Genomic DNA, 19,859 nt, shown 5'->3' on the forward strand with positions numbered 1-19,859 from the left:
CATTAGAACTGATTCAAATGTATTCTTTTTAATGGCTGAGTAATACTCCATTGTGTATATATACCACAGCTTTCTTATCCATTCATCTGCTGATGGATATCTAGGTTGCTTCCATGTCCTGGCTATTATAAACAGTGCTGCGATGAACATTGGGGTACACGTGTCTCTTTCCCTTCTGGTTTCCTCAGTGTGTATGCCCAGCAGTGGGATTGCTGGATCACTTATGATCTGCCTTAGCAGTTCTATTTCCAGTTTTTTAAGGAATCTCCACACTGTTCTCCATAGTGGCTGTACTAGTTTGCATTCCCACCAACAGTGTAAGAGGGTTCCCTTTTCTCCACACCCTCTCCAGCATTTATTGCTTGTAGACTTTTGGATCACAGCCATTCTGACTGGCGTGAAATGGTACCTCATAGTGGTTTTGATTTGCATTTCTCTGATAATGAGTGATGTTGAGCATCTTTTCATGTGTTTGTTAGCCATCTGTATGTCTTCTTTGGAGAAATGTCTATTTAGTTCTTTGGCCCATTTTTTGATTGGGTCATTTATTTTTCTGGAGTTGAGCTGTAGGAGTTGCTTGTATATTTTTGAGATTAGTTGTTTGTCAGTTGCTTCATTTGATATTATTTTCTCCCATTCTGAAGGCTGCCTTTTCACCTTGCTAATAGTTTCCTTTGTTGTGCAGAAGCTTTTAAGGTTAACTAGGTCCCATTTGTTTATTTTTGCTTTTATTTCCAATATTCTGGGAGGTGGGTCATAGAGAATCCTGCTGTGATGTATGTCGGAGAGTGTTTTGCCTATGTTCTCCTCTAGGAGTTTTATAGTTTCTGGTCTTACCTTTAGATCTTTAATCCATTTTGAGTTTATTTTTGTGTATGGTGTTAGAAAGTGTTCTAGTTTCATTCTTTTACAAGTGGTTGACCAGTTTTCCCAGCACCACTTGTTAAAGAGATTGTCTTTAATCCATTGTATATTCTTGCCTCCTTTGTCAAAGATAAGGTGCCCATATGTGCGTGGATTTATCTCTGGGTTTTCTATTTTGTTCCATTGATCTATATTTCTATCTTTGTGCCAGTACCATACTGTCTTGATCCTTCCTAGACAACCAGTTTATCTCTCTCCTCCTCCCCGCTCCTTTTTTTTACTACGCTTTTCCTAAGGGTCTGTCTGGAAAGGTTAGATTAATTTTTCCCGGAAGTTCTGGATGCAATTCTAGAGTTTTCTAGAATTAAGGAGAACAGAAAGGGAAGTGATCACACCTAAACTTTAAATGACTCTTCCCCAGACTCCCAGCTGTGCATTTTCTTCAAACCATCTCCTCCCTTTAGTAAGACGGCTCTGCTTCCCTGGATCCGGCCCATCCCCAGGAGGCTGTTAGCCACTTTGCAAATCGGTCCTCAGTGGGGACCCGCTTTGCCCTCTTCCTCTGGAGGCTGGCCTCTGAGGTTTTCCTGAGCCGTCGCTGGACACAGAAGCGCTGCTCTAGGTTGTGTGCAGTTTTGTTCCACCCAACCAGGATATAAGAGCCTGGGGGCAGGTCCCACAGTTTAAGAGTCTTTGTGTGTTTGCTAGCACTAGGCATGGAGCATATAAATATGCAATTGTTCTATTCCTTGGGTTCTTTTTCTCTCTCATTTCTTACTGTGTCTGCAGCCCTCAGAGCAAAATTTCACAACCCTCAGCCCAGTGTTGCCTAAGGGAGTGTGGTTTCTGTAATTCACTGTTACCCCGTGTGCCCTGCTTTTTTCTCTAGCTAAATGGGACATTACAAGGGATGGTCTCTGTTTCTTTTCTTTAATTCTTTCACCTCCTTCCCCCTGAGGCCTCAGCACGTGACAGATACTCAACAAATATTTATTTACTCAACAAGTATTTCTTGAGCATGTGTCATGCATATACCAAGCACTATGCCAGCACTGGGTACAACAGTGAGAGAGAGAAAGAGGAGAGAAAAAAAGACCAAGTCTCTACTTTCATAGTCTAGTAAAAAGACACAGAAAAGAAGTTAAAACTCCAAGGAAACCTGTAAAATTACAATTGCATAAAGTACCATGAAGAATAAGTCTCATGATGCCATATGGGGGGAAAACGTCTTTATTAAGAAGTTCAGGAAACTAATGATGATTCAGCTTCTATCTGAAAGGCCAGAAAAGGCCAACTAGGCAAAGAAGGGGGAAGAGGCACAGTGTCTCAGCCAGAGGAACAGCATGTACAAAGGTCCTGTGGCAGAAAGGAGAATGGGCTCTGGAGTGAGAGGAAGGTGTGAACAGTGGAGATAGCCTGGTTAAAGCTGGGTCTTTATGCTAAGGTGGTTTGGATGAGGGTAAGGAAGGTGGAGATGGAGAGAAGTAAGCAGGTTTGCATAATGTTTCAGGGGTAACATTGCCCAGACATGGGAGTGAATTTGATAATTGAAGAGAATGTGGTATCAAAGATGAGTCCTCCATTTCTATGAGTGCATGGAGGGATGAACTTGGTTGGCAGCATCACACTGTCCAGGATCCTACCTGGCAGTCCTTCCCTGACCTTTCCTGTCTTCCCCCTGACGCCAAGAGTCCATTTCAAGTCTCCTGGGCACGCCTAGCTGGCTTGCTGCACTCTTTGCTGAGTCTTCTCAGTGGGAGGGGGGAAATCTTCTCATTTTACCCAGCAACCCACCTCCAAGATCCTTTTCTCTGAAGGCTCAACTGAGCCACGTGCAACTCATTTCTAGGGAAGGGTGGGCTGGCTTCATCAGCGCTAAGTGAAATCCTGTGTTCCTGCCAGAGGCTTTGATATATGGAGCGATGCTGGGAAGGGCTGTGTGTGGGCTTTCTTTTTTTTTTTTTTTTTTTAACGCACCTCCCTGGTACTCCTTGAATGGCAGTTGACAATTAGCTGCTAAGTAAAAGGGGGCACTTATTTTTATTGCGGGGGCCTTGACAGCTTTATGTTCACTCTTTAAAAGCCAAGAGTCATGTGTGTTAAGGTGAGTGGGGAGGAGAAGATGTGTGGGAAGGAGGAAGGGAGGGCCAGGGGCAGGTGCCGACAGATCCCATGGTTTCAGTGCTGGAGTCAGAACCTGAGCAGTGTTTACAAGCATGTGTTGATCTGGAAACAAGAGAGAATGGTTCCTGCAGCTTGTGGAGGAGGGAAGGTCTGAGGCTGGCCCTGCAGAAAGTACGATTCCTGGGCCCCCGCCATGCCTCATATCCCCAGGATGCCGCGGTGGGAGCTGGGCTGTGGCTTTCCTGCCCTGGCACTGTTCTTTTGCTGGAATTTCAGGAAGAAAACCCCAAAGCTCCAAAAGAAAGGTATTTCTTTCCAATTTTGTGATTTGCTTCTTCCACGAAAAGACGCTTTGCCCAGTGTTCCCCTTCCCTCTCCTGTCTGAGAGGGGGATGCTCCTAGGACTGAGCCTCTGGGGACAGGAGTGGGAGAGAGAGGCAGAGAGGGGGCTCTCCGTGACCTGGGCTGGACCGGAGGCCGGGTGGGAGGGCTCTTGTCCTGAATCCAGGAGTGTTTGAGCAATGATGAAGGAGGAATGAGATTAAAAAGGAGGTGACAGCTAATCCTACTTGTGCTTAACAGAATCAATACAGTGTTCAGGGGTTTTCCAGCAAATCTGGGGTGGAAGCTAGAGAAGTAAGGAGTGAAGGATGGCTTGTGAGAGGAGACTAGACAGTTTACCCCTTTCTCTGTCTCCTTGAGCTTTTTGGATGTCTGAAATTTTACCTGGACAATTTTATTCCACTGACTTTACACAAGAAGGATTAAAGTATACTGGTTTTAGAATCCCAGGGTAAACATTAATACGACCTTGGACAGATTTGTAACCTGAGTCTCAGTTTTCTCATCTGTAAAATGGGCCAATAATATCTAATTTATTATTTTTTTTAATTTTTTTAAATTTATTATTTTTATGAGGACTAAATGAAAGAGCACATGAAAACTTTTAAGGTAGTTTGTCATAAAATTAGCTTAATTAATTAAATGTATTAATAATTATATGGCATATTATAATTACTTAAGATTTGTACCTGTTTAGATGGAAATGCGTTTGTTAATGGTAACGGGTCCAAAGTAATGAGCAATTCTGAGTGGACGAGTGGTTGGAGAGAGTAGAAAGGGCAGTTCCCTGAAGGGCTGAGTGCAAGCTAGGAGGGCAGAGAAAGGGGAGCTGGGTTTCTCCTCTTAGTATCCGTGGGGTGGGAAATGGTCTTTGAGTACTTTCTAACCCACTGTCTGTTGTCTTCCTCCTTCACTGATCCTTCACTGGTTTCCCTAGATTTCTCAGTTCATCTAATCCCTTATAGCTAGGCTATTTCTTGTCCACCCAGGATCAAAGAATGCAGGATCTTTGAATTCTTTGTCCACCCAGGATCAAAGAATTCAGGATACTCTAGCAATCAGGATCCAGAATTCAGAGGTAGGTAGAACTCAGGATTGGGTCTTTGAAGTTCCAGGGATATTTCGGACTCCAAACTCATGACATGTGATGTGACATGAATAGTGACAAACCCTGATGTAGACAAACTGAAGAAACAAGGTTGCCCTCGTGTTAGAAGGGATCTGTGGGGTCCTGGTGTCTCCAGAGCAGGCAGTGGTCATCTCTTGTTGGTAAGACTAGCTTGCACTGATTTCTAGGCTGGAGCTGGAAAGTTTGGAGTCTTCATCATATAGGTGATATTTAAAGTCATGAGATTATAAAGTACATGCAAAGGTGGAAGGAAAAGCTTGAGACATTAACCTTTAGCGGACAGGGAGAAAGGAGGAATCATCCAAGGGGGCCGAGAATGAGGCTGGTGAAGTAAATGGAGAACCGAAAGCCATGTGAGAAACTGTCTCCAGAAGGAAGGGGTGATTTGCTGTGTCACATGTTGCTGATGCAGCAGTTCAGAAAAAGACTGAGAATTTGATCACCAGACTTTAAAAATGTAGAAACCATTGATTTCCTTTCCAATTAATCCTAAAGGAAATCAACCTTGAAGATTCATTGAAAGGATTGATGCTAGAGCTCCAATACTTTGGCCACTGATGGGAAGAGCCCAACTCACTAGAAAAGATCCTGATGCTGAGAAAGATTAAAGGCAAAAGGAGTCAGCGGCAGCAGAGGATAAGATGGTTAGATAGCATCACTGACTCAATGGACGTGAATCTGAGCAAACTCTGGCATGCTGCCAGTCCATGGGGTCACAAAGAGTCAGACATAGTGACTGAACAACAACAACAAATTGATTTCCTTGGCAAGTGCAAGTTTGGGGAAGTGCTGACCAGAGTGCCTTTGGGAGAGAAGGGACGAGGAACAGGAGGAGTGGGAGACAGCAGGTAACAGCTCTGTGAGGACGTCTGTCATGTGCCAGGCTCTGTGCCAGGAGATAAAAATAGATGGTGAGCCAGACAGGCTGTCTGCCTCTGAGGAACCCACAGTCCAGTGGAAGAGAGATACTTAAATAAATCATCATAAGACGACATGAGAAGTGATGGAGGTATACACAGGGAGTGCCGTGAGCACAACGTAGGGAATAACCAAGTCCCTCTTAGGAGAAGGCATTTGAGTTCAGGCTGCAGGAAAATCAGGTTTCCCGGTGGGGAGGAGGAAGGGCTTTCACTCCAGAGTTTCAAGAGGAAGGCTGGTTTCCCTTCTATCATAATCTACAGTTACCAAAGAGTCTGGGCTGCAGCAGATGCTCAAGCTATATTTGCCAAATGATTTTGTGAATTCCAGTGGAAGGAGTTTGCAAAAAAAAGAATTGCAGAAGCACCCATTACAATAATGTTTGCAGTACAAGTGAGGATTGAGAAGAGAGGCAGTTTAAAATGAATTGAGAATGTCCTGATCTGTTAAGAAGGAAGGAAGGGGTGTTGCACATCATTCTAATGTGCAATAATTAGTACCTTGTGATAACGGCTTTGTATTCTCAATGCCTAGGAAAGTGCCTACTGCTTGAATGATTGACTGAATTGCTATTGCTTGTGAGAAAATCTATAGAAGGAGCAGTGACTTGGGAGAGTTGGGAGTGGGATGAGAGTGAGATTGGAGAAGACAGTGGGAGAACTGCCATCAGACATTGGGTTCACAGGAATACAGGAGAGAGAGAAAGAAATGAGAGAGGCAGAGATGATATCTATAGAAAGAGATTGGACCAGATATGCAGATTTGTGTCAATTTTGGGTGCTATCCAAATGCATGGACTTGTATGAACTTTCCCAAGGATAACATCTAGAGTGAGGAGAAGTCTGAATTGGGATGCTAGGAAATGACACACTGAAGGAGCAGGTAGAAGATGGGCAAGTACAGGAACCTGCAGAGGAGCCTGCAGGGAGATGAGACTAAAATGAGGGTGGATGGTTTCATTGCCACGTAGGGAGGAAGTCTTGAGGAAGGAAGAAGAATCAATACCATTGGTCTTCAGAGAAGACCAGCAGATTGTGGAATGAATGAAAGTCAGTTCAGTTCAGCGGCTCAGTTGTGTCTGACTCTTTGTGACCAAAGAGTCACATCACCAACTCCTGGAGCCTACTCAAACTCATGTCCATCGAGTCAGTGATGCCATCCAACCATCTCATCCTCTGTCATCCCCTTCTCCTCCTGCCTTCAATCTTTCCCAGTATCAGGGTCTTTTCTAATGAGTCAGCTCTTCTCATCAGGTAGCCAAAGGATTGGAGCTTCAGCTTCAGCATCAGTCCTTCCAATGAATATTCAAGATTGATTTCCTTTAGGATCAACTGGTTTGATCTCTGTGCAGTCCAAGGGACTCTCATGAGTCTTCTCCAACACCACAGTTCAAAAGCATTAATTCTTCAGCGCTCAACTTTCTTTATGGTCCAACTCTCACATCCATACATGACTACTGGAAAAACCATAGCTTTGACTATAGGGACCTTTGTTGGCAAAGTAATGTCTCTTCTTTTTAATATGCTGTTTAGGTTTGTCAGACTTGGCCATTAAGAGGGCATGAGAAATCTTAGAGAACAGATTGGGTGGGAAGATGCTGGTGAGGATACCAGATTGAAATAGATTGAGAGGTTACATGAATAACAAGGGAAACAATGGAGGCCATGAGGGTGGATGACTCTTTCCAGAAGCATACATGTTTCACTGTAAGCATATTGGTGAAGAAAAGAAAGGAAGTATTTATTGATTGCAGGAGAGCTGGGGTGGGAAATGATTCTTTAATAAACAGGTGAAGACTTAGATGCAGATGCTCTTTCAATTTAAGATATCAAAGAAGAATGAAGTCCTAGAAAAGACAGAAAATTAGGGTACCCCCATTTAAGAAACATCATCTTAGACAAAAGCACAGGGTACTCTTCTTCCTCCAAGAGAGGACAGGCAGATGGGCAGAGGAGGGGGGATAGGAAAGGCAGGAACTAGAGATCACAGTTTCTTTCATGATGTTCTCCATTTGGGGAGATAAGGACAAGAGGAGACAAGGTCACCTGCTAAGACAGAGGGGAGGGGATGGGTGGTAGGCTCAAGGGTGTGCTGAAAATTTGGACCCAAGGAGATGCTGGAGGGTAAAGGGATGTTGGGAAATGCGTGTCCTGGGGAGAATGACATTGAAAGTCGTGACTGTGGACCATGGGAGGAAGAGACGATCAACACAGGAACAAGGCTGAGAGACTCAGATGAGGAGGAAAGCTGATGGACAGGCTGTGCAGAGGTGTGTAAGAAGGAGCTTGATTTCAGATCATCTGCCTCAAGACTTCAGAAATAGAGCTCACATTTGACAGCTCTGACATCTTTGTGTTTGGGGTATCTTTCTCTACTGTGATCCAGTGGGCCCCTTGAGCCCAAATGTCAACTGCTCTGAAGCACATCTGCTTTTCTGTCTAAGGTGCCCTCCCTAGAACTCTCAAAGGGAATTTTTAAAATGCCCATTGTCTATGCTTTAAGTCAGATCATTTAATCGTTTCCTTCCAATTTGGTGCAAATATCTATCTAGCTCCTTTCACAGACAAGTAGAAAACTAATTCTGTATATTTCCTGACACCCTCTAATTGTTTCTTATCATTTTGCATGGGCCCTTTCATTTTCATAACGTGGTAGTAGGCTAATTGAAAGTGAGAGTCACCTCTTACAGGCCCTTGTCTGTAGAACCCATTCCACATGGCCTCATGCTGATACATGCAGGGCACTCAGTAGATGCCAGTGTGAGGCTGATTCACTTACTGAGGGCATCCCTGTTAGGGTTTAAACTACAGAAATGCTCAAATTGTCATTAATCGTGGAAAGCACTTGATTAAAGATGGCATAGCTCATTAAGTAATTCAGCAAAATTGTTTGACTGTCTACCTTGTCCCCATGCTAAACATAAGGATGAAATCAGGTTGAGTTGGACTGAGAGATTACATGAATGACAAGAGAAGAAGTAGAAGCTCTGAGGGCAGGTGACTCTCCTGGCCTACTCCTGGCATTATGGAGCTTACAGTCTTGCAGTGGGCACAGGGCAGATAAGTGATAGTAACCCAGTGAGAAAAGGATTGGGATAGTACAGAAGGGATATGGATGCATTGAGTGAGGATGGAGTTCCTCAGGCTGGGTCAGGGAAGTCTTGGCAGAGGTGATGGTATTTGAGTTGAGCCAAGGAAGACATGGGCTTCCCTTCTGGCTCAAATGGTGAAGAATCTCCCTGCAATGCAGGATACTGGGGTTTGATTCCTGGGACAGGAAGATTCCCTAGAGAAGGAAATGGCAATCCACTCTAGTATTCTTGCCTGGAGAATTCCATGGACAGAGGAGCCTGGTAGGCTACAGTCCATGGGGTCGCAGAGTCAGACACGACTGAGTGACTAACACTCTCACTTCAAGGAAGTCACAGAATCTTAGTAGACAGGGAAGAGAGAGATGAGCAGACTGGGCAGCTAGAAGAGACTGTCCAAGAGTGTATAGTTTGGTGAGTACTGTGGGCTTTGAGATCATCAGGGTGAGGTGCCTTTGGGGGCATGGGAGGAAGTCAGGCCAGAAAGGTAGGTAGGGGCTGGTCCAGTTGCTGACCTAAGGGATGCTGGCCCTGGTTTTCAATTTTTACCCACAGAAATATTTAAGCAGACAGTCTCACTGGAATGCTGTAAGTAAAACAGATAACAGCCCAGCAGGTCTGAGGTGATGAGGATCCCCTGGAGCTTTGAGGGGTAATTTGAAAAATGCTGCTGTGGCAACTGGGGAGGAAGTGGGTGACTATTAAAAATGGAAGCATACTTGGGTAGACCAGTTGTTTACAAAGGTAAATAGCAGGAGGATTTTGAACAATTATAGGAAAGGAGACCACAGCAGAGGTAGGGAAGGGAGGAGTCCAGCTTGGCCTCGGGCAGTGGGGAGTAAGGAGGACCCGGATTCCAGAGATATGGCTGCAGCTCTTACATGTGGCAAACACATTAATTAGAGACCAAATAAAGGGGACCCACCAGAGAGTGAATCATGGGGAAAACCAAAGGACTTCGGGCACAGTGTCCTAGGGATTGGAGTGGTCAGTGTAGCAGAGCCCTAATGATGCCAGAGAGAAAACCAGGCAGGACAGAAATGAAACTGTGACTGTCTTCTGACCTCCAGGACAGGAAGGGCATGGGGCCCTGGTGGGGAAATGGGTAGCCAGCCAGTGTCCTGATTCATAAACTAACCTTGTTCCACTGCTGGGGTGGGGAAATTATAGAGCCAGATGCTGGCAGGGCTGGGTGGAGCTGGTCCACACATGCTTCGCTGGAGGCAGTGTAATTCGGAAAAATATTTCTGGAGATCAATTTGCATACCATAGTCATTAAAATGTTCAAACGGCTTGACCTAGTAATTCTACATGTGAGAATTGGCCCTAAGGAGATAGTTCAAAAGGAGGAACAACCAATGTTCATCCAATCCAAATGTTAATTAAGCAATTAATTAGAAATTATACATTGAACTAGATACATTCCTGGACCTCTGCTAGGCTAGTGACCATGGTCACTGTGGCAGTGTTAGCAACAGTAGAACATAGTAAACAACATAAATTATTTAAAATGCTGCGATGGTTTAATACAGTATGAGACATCCATATGATAGACTATTATGCTTTAATGCTAAATGACACAAGCAGAATTCAAAAGCTTCTCTTGCATTTACTGCCTGGGTGTGAATTCTGACTTGTACTGTGTCCTGGCACCTGACATTGGCAAGTTCATTAGCGCCTCTAAGGCTCCGTATCTTTAATAGTAACACAGGTATAACAATACTATCTCATGGAGTTGGCTGTCAAGGTTAAGTGAGGAAACGTGTTCAAATTTAGCACAATTCCTAGCACAAAACAAGCAGTCATTGAAAGTGACTGGCATTTGAATACTATAAATGTAGATGGACAGACTGACCGACAGCCTCAAATGGACAGCCCCTACTTTAGAGCCCCAGGAAATATGACGTGTGGTTTGTCTTGTATATTTTGTTCAGTATCATTGCAGAAAATCCTATCACTTTGACTGCTCAGTTCTGCCAAGGGAAATTGGAGTGACTGGCAGGCTCTGCTTTCTCTCTTCCCAGCCGTGTTTGGCCAGCGCTTGGATGAGACCGTGGCTTATGAGCAGAAGTTTGGCCCCCACCTGGTGCCCATCCTGGTGGAGAAGTGTGCCGAGTTCATCCTGGAGCATGGTCTGAACGAAGAGGGCATCTTCCGACTGCCTGGGCAGGACAACCTGGTGAAGCAGCTGAGAGATGCTTTTGACGCGGGGGAGCGGCCCTCCTTTGACAGGTATGCTGTGCTCACCTCGTCGCCCCTGTGCCCTGCTTGGCTGAGAGGACCTTTGTCTACCAGTTGAGCTATGGGACTTGCATAGATGCTTCCAAAATCCCTGGCTTGCAACAGAAAAAGCCTTTTGTTCTGCTCGTAACTCAGAATTTGGGAGCCTGGAGCATGGTTAGAGAAGCATGCTGAGCATTTGTGTGAGAAAGGACATGAACTAGGACTAGGGCCTTGCAGGTCAGTCAAGAGGTATGTAAGGATATTCGGGGAGGGGAATGCGGACTAAGGGAGAAAGATGGGACCTAGCTCAAGGCGCACGATTTGAAGCAGATGAGGGATGGAGAATGGCAGAGCTGGCTGGGCAGGCTTGGGGTGGTGGATTAGGTACCGTGTCAATATCCAAGGATTCTGATGGTCTTCCTTGGCTTTCCAGAAATGGCCAGGGCCAGGACTTCTTGCTTATCTGTGGAAACACAGTCCTGTGCAACTCTGAACTTAATTCAGAACCCTTTGGGAGGGAGTACAGACTGACATCATGGCAGCCTGGTGTTTTCCCAATCTCGTCTATGGAGGTTGCCCAGCCCTGTTTGGGGCATTTCAGGCGCAGTGATGTTTCTTCCACCCTCCCCCTTCCCCCACTGCAGCTACACAGCCCAGGTTCTTCTCTGCCCTGCTCAACTGGCACAACCCCCACCGACATTGGATACTTTTAACCTGTTGTGCAATATTTGCTCAGTTGCCTGCACGCGCTTGTCCTGCTGGCAAGAAAGAGCCATTGTTCTTTCCAAATCAGCAGCCCATAAACCGAGGTTTAGTGAGCCGAGCCTGAACTCTCACCAGTCTCCAAAGATTGAAATCCCCCCAGGAGCTTGTTTACGATGGAGGACTAGGGCTGATCCTGGGGCAACCATGAACAGCTAAGTGTGGTACTGTGGCGACTGTCTCGCCCTCCCTTTCCCTCACCTCCCACTCCAGTCACCAATGATGCCCACTCTCCTTCAGAAGCATTGCTGAGACCCGTCTCTTGCTCTCCATTCTCAGCCACTGTCTTGGTTTGGAGCATCATATGTCTGTCTCTGCTGTCCTTGGCATCCAGCAGGTTAATTTATCAAGGTGCTGTGTTTTAACAGGAAAGCAACAGGGGAAGATGTTACTGGAATGAGAGCAGGTTACAGGCATCAGATTTACAGAGCTTTCTGGGAGGACCATAAATCACATTTCACCATCAGGCACCTGTTCAATCAAGTGCATTACCTTCACACTGACTTTTCTTCTTGTTTTTAGCTAGCTTTGTGTGGATCAAAAGATGCAGATGGGTTATTGCTAAAGCAATGAGAGCAGTCAGCCAGGAGGACTAGAGGTGATTATAGGAGTTGCCAAACACCTGCCTGAGGCTTGAGCTCCTACATCTATAAAGTCAGCCTGGGTGGTTGGAGTTGAGTCTTTGATTCCTGTGAAGTATTTGGGGCTGGAGGAAGGAGAGTTTCACACACCTTGTCTGATTGCTCCACCCCCTAGGACTGAGGAGTAGAATTTACACATTCAAAGTAAGAAGGGTCACCTGAGGCTCTTCAGAGCCGACTCTTGGGGCCACGTGACCCCTAGGGTACTTGTCTAGATCTTCTACATTGGTCATGTGTGCAGTTCCACCGTCAGATCCCCCGAATTACCTCTCTAGAAAGAAGAAAACAAAGGTGCTCTTATTTGGTAGGTTCTACTGCAGATACATATGGTTCTCATTAAACATATAAGTAAGAAGTTTACAATGTCTTTGTTGAGTTACTTCTGGGCTGGATACTGCCCATATATGATCCACTTCCCATACCTATATTTCTGTGAGAAAAGGACAAGTGTGCCACATTATAAGATCAGTGTTACAACGCAAGGCTTGGCAGACCATCTGAGAGGCCTTGGCTAATCTCTGATGGGTCAGTCATTGAACTCAGAAGTCACTTAGCTCCTGACTTGTTCTTAGTCTTTGATTTAAAAAAAAAAAAAAAAAATATATATATATATATGGACATTTCATTAGGTTTGAGGAAAAGCAAACTCAGGAAAAATCATGCTGGAAATTTAAACTATAACTGTAATATTCGAGCCAGTTCTGTAACCATGGGGCACAGACATTAAACCAAAAATTTAGAGACAAAACTGTATAGTTCTATTGTGTTAAGTGCCAAAAAATGAAAAATAGATGGTATTTTTTTCATCTATTTTTAGTTTCATTTTTTCATCATTTTTCATGTCAGCAGGGGGCTTTTGACATGATCTGCTGGATTTAGGGGGCTTCCCTGGTGGCTCAGACAGTAAAGAATCCGCCTGCAATGCAGGAGACCTGGGTTCCATCCCTGGGTTTGGAAGATCCCCTGGGAGGAGGGCATGGCAACCCAGTATTTTTGCTTTCACCCCAAAATGATACTTAATCTGAGATACAATAAACAAGCCTAAGGATTTAGCCAAGCCAAGCAGAATTATCTTCCCTTGACAAAATGTACTGGAAAGCTTTCAGTGGGTTGCAATAGTCTATGATGATTTAGATGGCTAATTGTGTTTTTTGATGATAACTTCAAAGTATGAATCCTGTATCTGTGGTTACAGTCCCTTTCTCTTTTCTAATGTTGGCTATTGCCTTCTCCCAATTGAGCTATCTATAGAGTTTGACTTTTTTGTTGTTATGTTTATCTTCAAAATTTTCTGGTTCTTGATGTACCATCTATACTGTTTTTCTCATTTCAAATTCTTTGTTTTCCATATTTGTTCTGTGGGTGTGTTCTGAGTTTTGGGGGCTGTGCCACATGATGGACGATGCATTGGAGAATGGAGTCGTGGCAGTAGGAAGCCAAATAGGGGCTAGGGCAGAATCTGGCAAAAGACGATGGCCTTCTGGAACAGGGCGGGGAAAGGAGGGGAAGGACTTAGGGGGATTCCAGGGGCACTTGCAGAGTAAGATTAGAGGATGTGCAGTATGGGAAGGGCTTCAATTAAACCAGAGATGCCCGTTGGGTGGACAGTGATTCAGGGGCACTGGGACAAAGGAGATTTCTGGACTTAGGAGAATGCTGCTCTGCAAAGTATCAGATGCTATTTTCTGGGGAACTTCTCCTGCATTTTGATGCTAGGGCTTTGCCAAGGTATTTTTAGGCAGTGACTCAGCAGGGAAGTCTTTTCCATAATCCCCACCTTAAAGTGAATAGTCCCCACCCCTGGTTTCCTGAGGGCAGCAGTGGAGCAGAGGCAGGGCCCTGTGCTTGCTCGAGTTCTGCTTTGGAGTTAGAGTTCACGGGCTGCAAAGGCTGGAGACTTTTCAGGAGGCAGCGCCAACCACCAGCCATCAAAACAAACCAAAGAGAAAACATTTACATGAAATGTCAAGACAGAGAGCTCCACAGTCAAGCTGTGATGTTCTGGTTTCTGAGGCTTCAAATGCCTGCCTTCTCCTCCTCATGCCCAAATCCACCCCTCCTGGCCCTCCTCCAAGAGTGGTTCCCACCTAGCCCATCCACTTCTGTATCCCCCATTGCCGATGTCCAGGAAGCACTCAGATCAGCTGAACCTTTTACCACATCACAGCTTTTCAAAATACTACTGGGGCTGTCTCTTACAAACACGAGTTTTTCTTTTTCTGTCTTTTTTAATCGAAGCATAGTTGAATTACAGAGTTTCGAGTGTACAGCCAAGTGATTCAGTTACACACACACATATATCTATTCTTTTTCAGATTCTCTTCCATTATCGGTTATTAAAAGATATGGACTATAGTTCCCTGTGCTATGCAGTAGTCCTTGTTTACTTATTTTATATGTAGTAGTGTGTATATCGGAGAAGGCAATGGCACCCCACTCCAGTACTCCTGCCTGGAGAGTCCCATGGATGGAGGAGCCTGGTAAGCTGCAGTCCATGGGGTCTCAAAGAGTCTGACATGACTGCGCGACTTCACTTTCACTTTTCACTTGCATGCATTGGAGAAGGAAATGGCAACCCACTCCAGTGTTCTTGCCTGGAGAATCCCAGGGACAGGGCAGCCTGGTGGGCTGCCGTCTATAGCGTCGCACAGAGTTGGACACGACTGAAGCGACTGAAGCAGCAGCAGCAGCAGCAGTGTGTATATGTTAATCCCAGACTCCCAATTTACCCCAACCCTCCTCCTTCCTTTGGTAACCATGCGTTTGTTTCTGTGTCTGTGAGTCTGTTTCTGTTTTGTAAGTAAGTCCATTTGTACCATTGTTTTAGATTCCACATATAAGCAACATCGTATATTTGTCTTTCTCTATCTGACTTACTTTACTTAGTATAATCTCTAGATCCATCCATGTTGCTGCAAATGGCATTATAATATTTTTTTTAAAGGCAGAGTAACATTCCATTGTGCAAATATGTAGCACATCTTCTTTATCCATTCATCTTCAATGGACATTTAGGTTGCTTCCATGTCTTGGCTATTATAAATAGTGCTGCTTTGAACAGTGGAGTGCATGACCAGTTTTCCTTGATATGAATGAAATAAGCATATGTTTTTTCACTATTGAGCTTCAAGTTTATGGTATATTCAGACTCATTTTCTCTTATAGAGCTGTGGGATAAATGCAATAGCTCCATAAACCCCAGGGATCAGTAGACTTTTCTTAAAGGGCCACAAATAAAATATTTAGGCTTTGTGGGTCAGACAATATTTACTGCAGCTACTCAACTCTGTTCTTATAGCATGAAATCAGCTGAAGACAATACAAAAATGAATGAGCATGGCTATGTTCCTATAACACTTTATTTATGGATGCTGAACTTCAAATTTCATATGATTTTTCACTTGCCATGAAATATTCTTCTTTTGACCCCCCCGCAACTATTTGAAAATGTAAAGCCCATTCTTAGCTCACAGGATGTACACATAAAGGCGATGGGCCAGATTTGGCTTCTGGGCCACGGTTTACCCAGTCTTGCCTCCATTCTCCTTGTTGATAACGTGCTGCCTGGCCTATGCCCTAATTCCTCATCATCCTTCAAATTTTTTCTAAAGCGTCTCCTAGGACTCCCCAGTTCTCTGTTGGATATCCCTTTTCTACATTTCGATGCAGTCCCAGGTCCTGAACGTCCCTTGTCTTTGCACTAACCACACAGTATTATAATGACTGGTAACATTTGAGTCTGTACAGCTTTGTTACTACATGAAGACAGGGGTCTTATGTGTCTCTCAGGTTCACTGCTGAAATCCCTATATCTGACATAGTATCTTGAACTTAGTAGGTTCTCTCAACACTTACTGTTGAGAGTAAATGTTGAATAAATGATCGTGTAAATATATGAATGAAGCCCAGAACTATGTAAACTCTCTGAGGGATTAAAGAGAACAATGGGCCATAGCTATAAATGAGTTATCATGTGAAAAACTATAGACTACATAGAAAATGCTAAGTTGTAATATACTAAGTGACTTAGAGAAAGAAGAAAGCAATGAAGGCTAGATAGTTTAACAGGTTTAATGGAAAAGTAGACCTTCAACTTATCTTTGAGGCTCTTAGATAGAAGAGATAAAGGAAATGGTGTTGGGGATTGTTATTCCAGAAGGGGGAGTAGCAAAAATATTTTAGTCAAATGCATCTTTATCAAACTCTGCTGCTGCTGCTGCTGCTGCTGAGTCTACTTTGCAAAATTTCCTTTTGGGGACCTGGTTTTATTCAGTAGATCACCAGCAGGGAGGTGAGGAGAATTCTGAAACTTTACTTTCAAAAAGCATTGCTTATTTTCTTCCAGAGATACAGATGTCCACACAGTGGCCTCCCTGCTGAAGCTCTACCTCCGAGACCTCCCAGAGCCCGTCGTTCCCTGGAGCCAGTACGATGGGTTCCTGCTCTGTGGGCAGCTAATGAATTCAGATGAGGCAAAGGTTTGTATGTCATTAGAGTAAATTGTCCTACTTTAGAAGAAGGTAATGGTTACTGAACACTAGTCTGTTAGGCAGGCAACAGTGGGTCAAGGGTGGACCTTTTGGTGAGATACTTTGTTAAACTAGAACTTTCTCAACAGCAAAAAGTTGAATGAAGCCAATCATGGTAACAGTCTTTATGGGATGTTGCATGCCAACAAAGAACTGGACTGTCATCAAATACCCTCAAGTCACTTTAAAGCTAGTAAGAGAAGGAGGATGCTTCTGAGAAGGTTTCAAGCAATATGGCCTTGCTGAAACCTGCTGGAACAGAAAGACAGACTGACCAACCTGGAGGGCAGATGCAGGGTCCGAGTGTTCTAGCTTTGTGATACCATGCATGGCAGGCGTGGGTATATAAGGAACATATGCCAGGGAGAGGAAGGACAGGAACTTTCCTTGGCTCATTTCAGCCACAGCTGCCTGCAGGGCCTACAGTTCCTGTCTGCAACATCACAAAGCTCTTCACCAGCAGGAGTTTTGATCCTCAGGTAAATTGTTTCCTTAAAGGGCTTAGAATCAACAGTTAACCACATTAGAATCATGTTAAAGAAACTAACCAACCAGCAAAAGAAACCAGTAAAACCCTACTGACAACGATAAAACCTTCATGGTTTTTAATCAAGATTTGCAAAACTAAATGGTCCATGAATGTGTTTGTATTACACAGCTATTAAAGGGGTCTAACTCCCCACGTTGGGGGCGGGGGGAGATTTGTGTTTAGCACTACTAAGCTAAAAGCTCTCTCTGGCAAAATGGTGCACAGAAAAACTTGCAATAAATTTAACTTTGATTTTGCTATTTATTAATAGCAAATGATGTATCTTCTGTAAGACTCAGTTTATTTTCGTAGACCAAGAGAACTTTCTACAATGATTGAACTGTTACATAGCTGCACCATCCAATGTAGTAACTGCTCATTGTATGTGGCCACTAGGTACTTGAAATGTGGCTAGTACAACTAAGGAACGAAATTTCTACTTTTATTGTATTTTATAATAGTCACATGCGGCAAGTTGCTGTTATAGTAGACAGTACAAACTTAGGTTTCATAACAGGATCGTTTGGAGAACCAAAGGATATGTGTCACAAGTGAGTCACATTTTAAAATTATTGATTCGGGACTTCCCTGGTGGTCCAGAGGTTAAGACTTCACTTTCCAATGCAGGGGATGTGGGTTCCATCCCTGGTTAGGGAGCTAAGATTCCACATGCCTTGCAGCCAGAAACAACCAAAACATAAAACAGAAGCAACAATGTAACAAATTCAATAAATACTTTAATAATGATCCACATTTAAAAAAATCTTTAAAAAATAGTGATGGCAGCCCCTGCAGGTACTATGAGTGAAAACAGGAAAGAAAGTTTGCAGTCCTTCTTCTTCCTGGCACATGCTCTCCTTGTATGACTCTCTATGACATTCAGTGTCGTCATGGAGCTCTAACCTTCAGACCTCTCACCTGCCCTCCAGGTTGGTCATCCTGGCTTTGTGTCCCAGTGTGTTCCAGGAAAACCATATTGCTTGAAATCCCAGTTCTCAGAAGCATCCTCCTTCTCAATACATTTGAAGTTACTTGGGGGCATTTGGTTCTGGTCCAATTCTTTATTGGAGTGTTACATCTCTAGCATTTATGAAACAAACAATTATTGTGAGTATGGTTATCACTTAGTTCTTGCCTTAGAGTAGTTCTGAGTTGGGGAGGAGAGCATAATTGCAGATGAATAAAGAAATACACTGTACTAAAAGCAATGAGCATCTCCATGCTGTTTTTGCAGCTTCCTGTGGATTTATAGTTATTTCAAAATGAAACATTTTTTTAAAAAACATAGAAAACTATGGTGACAGATAGGATTGACTGCCAAAGCGTTGCTCCTGCAGAGATGAACCCCAGTTATGTTCCAGGGTCCCATTGCTGGCAAGTGAGCAGCCTCATTCACTGGTGTTGAAATCTCTTCCCAGGCCCAGCAGGAGTTGATAAAACAGCTTTCTATTCTTCCCCGAGAAAACTATAGCCTCCTGAGCTACATCTGCAGGTAAGAGGCCCCTAGAATCAGCTCCATAATTTTCAGCCACACCAGAAAGAGGCCCCCAGTTATAGGAGGAAAGAGGATCTCTGTGAACTCAAGAGATTCTGGTCCAGACCTTTGGAAGATCAACTCTATTCACAAACCACTGAGGTAGTTTTCCTGTGACCCCAAGATAATTTAAAGGATCCCCTGAAAATCTGATCAACACAAAAAGGAAACATACGTCTTCCTTCAAACCTACTCCAAGGCTGCCCAGAATCCTGGAACAGACATTAGAACCCAAAATCCTTAAAATTTTCTAGAATTATCTCCCATTTTCCTGACTCTGGATCATAACTTAGTACCCAGAGGCATTCATTCCAGGCTATCTTTCTTAGTTCCCTTTCTGAGGACCTGCTGTGTGCTGACTTTGCGGCAACACACAGTAAGTAGATTGACCCAGATCAGGCTGAGTTGGGAACCTGGATCTCCATCCCAGACATAGCTGAATTTCTCTTTATTATTTTTTTTAAATTTTCTATAGTTTCCAAATTATAGAAGAGATACATGCTTGGTTTGGAAACCAGCAAAATACAAAATACTGTATATAAACAAAAATTACCCCAAGTCCATTCACCCAGCAAAAATCACTATTAACATTTGAATGTGTTTCCTTCTGAATGTTGTTGTCTCTGTGCTACATCTTCACATCTATCAATATAAATAATAGGGAAACAATTTTTATACCAAATTAGAAATATGTATATATGTTAATAATATATATATATATATATATATATATATATTTGTAAGCTGCTTCTTTTGGCTAAACATTATAGTTTGAGAATTTTCCTATGTTGCAAAATAGGGTTATATATGACTCTAATATTCCATTAAGTATCCATTCCATATCTCATTTGGACACCACACCCTTCTCTGAGAATTTCTCCATATTGGGAATTTTATATTGTTTCAGCCTATTCCTTTAAAAGTGTTTTTTAGAGATAGTGTTTAGAAATCCCTTTGCTGATCTTTTCAGAGTTTTTTTTTTTTTTAATAATGAGTCTGAGAGCTTCATGCCTCAGCTGGGTAGAATTATAGTGAAAATTCATTGTTAGTTTTTGAGCACCTGCTGAAAATTTGAGATGCTCGGTGGTGTACTCTGAGGATGAGAGCACGGAGGGATCATGAATTCCCATTTATGAAATCTCACTATAACATTTTCTTCTCTGGAGACTCAGCTGG

The 19,859-nt window shown here is 43.6% G+C and overlaps 1 protein-coding gene across 5 annotated transcripts in view; it reads left to right on the plus strand.

The window, feature by feature from the left end:
- The window catches only part of ARHGAP25 (Rho GTPase activating protein 25), a 94,730-nt gene that overhangs the window by 65,779 nt on the left and 9,092 nt on the right, over positions 1-19,859 (plus strand). For 4 of the 5 annotated variants that reach the window (XM_015473507.3, NM_001046392.1, XM_010810125.4 and 1 more), the window contains 3 exon segments: positions 10,490-10,697; positions 16,437-16,569; positions 18,568-18,641. In XM_015473507.3, coding sequence (XP_015328993.1) covers positions 10,490-10,697; positions 16,437-16,569; positions 18,568-18,641 — 415 coding nt within the window. 5 annotated transcript variants of the gene reach the window in all.

The sequence above is a fragment of the Bos taurus genome, chromosome 11, assembly GCF_002263795.3.
Source record: "Bos taurus isolate L1 Dominette 01449 registration number 42190680 breed Hereford chromosome 11, ARS-UCD2.0, whole genome shotgun sequence".
Taxonomy (NCBI): Eukaryota; Metazoa; Chordata; class Mammalia; order Artiodactyla; family Bovidae; genus Bos; species Bos taurus.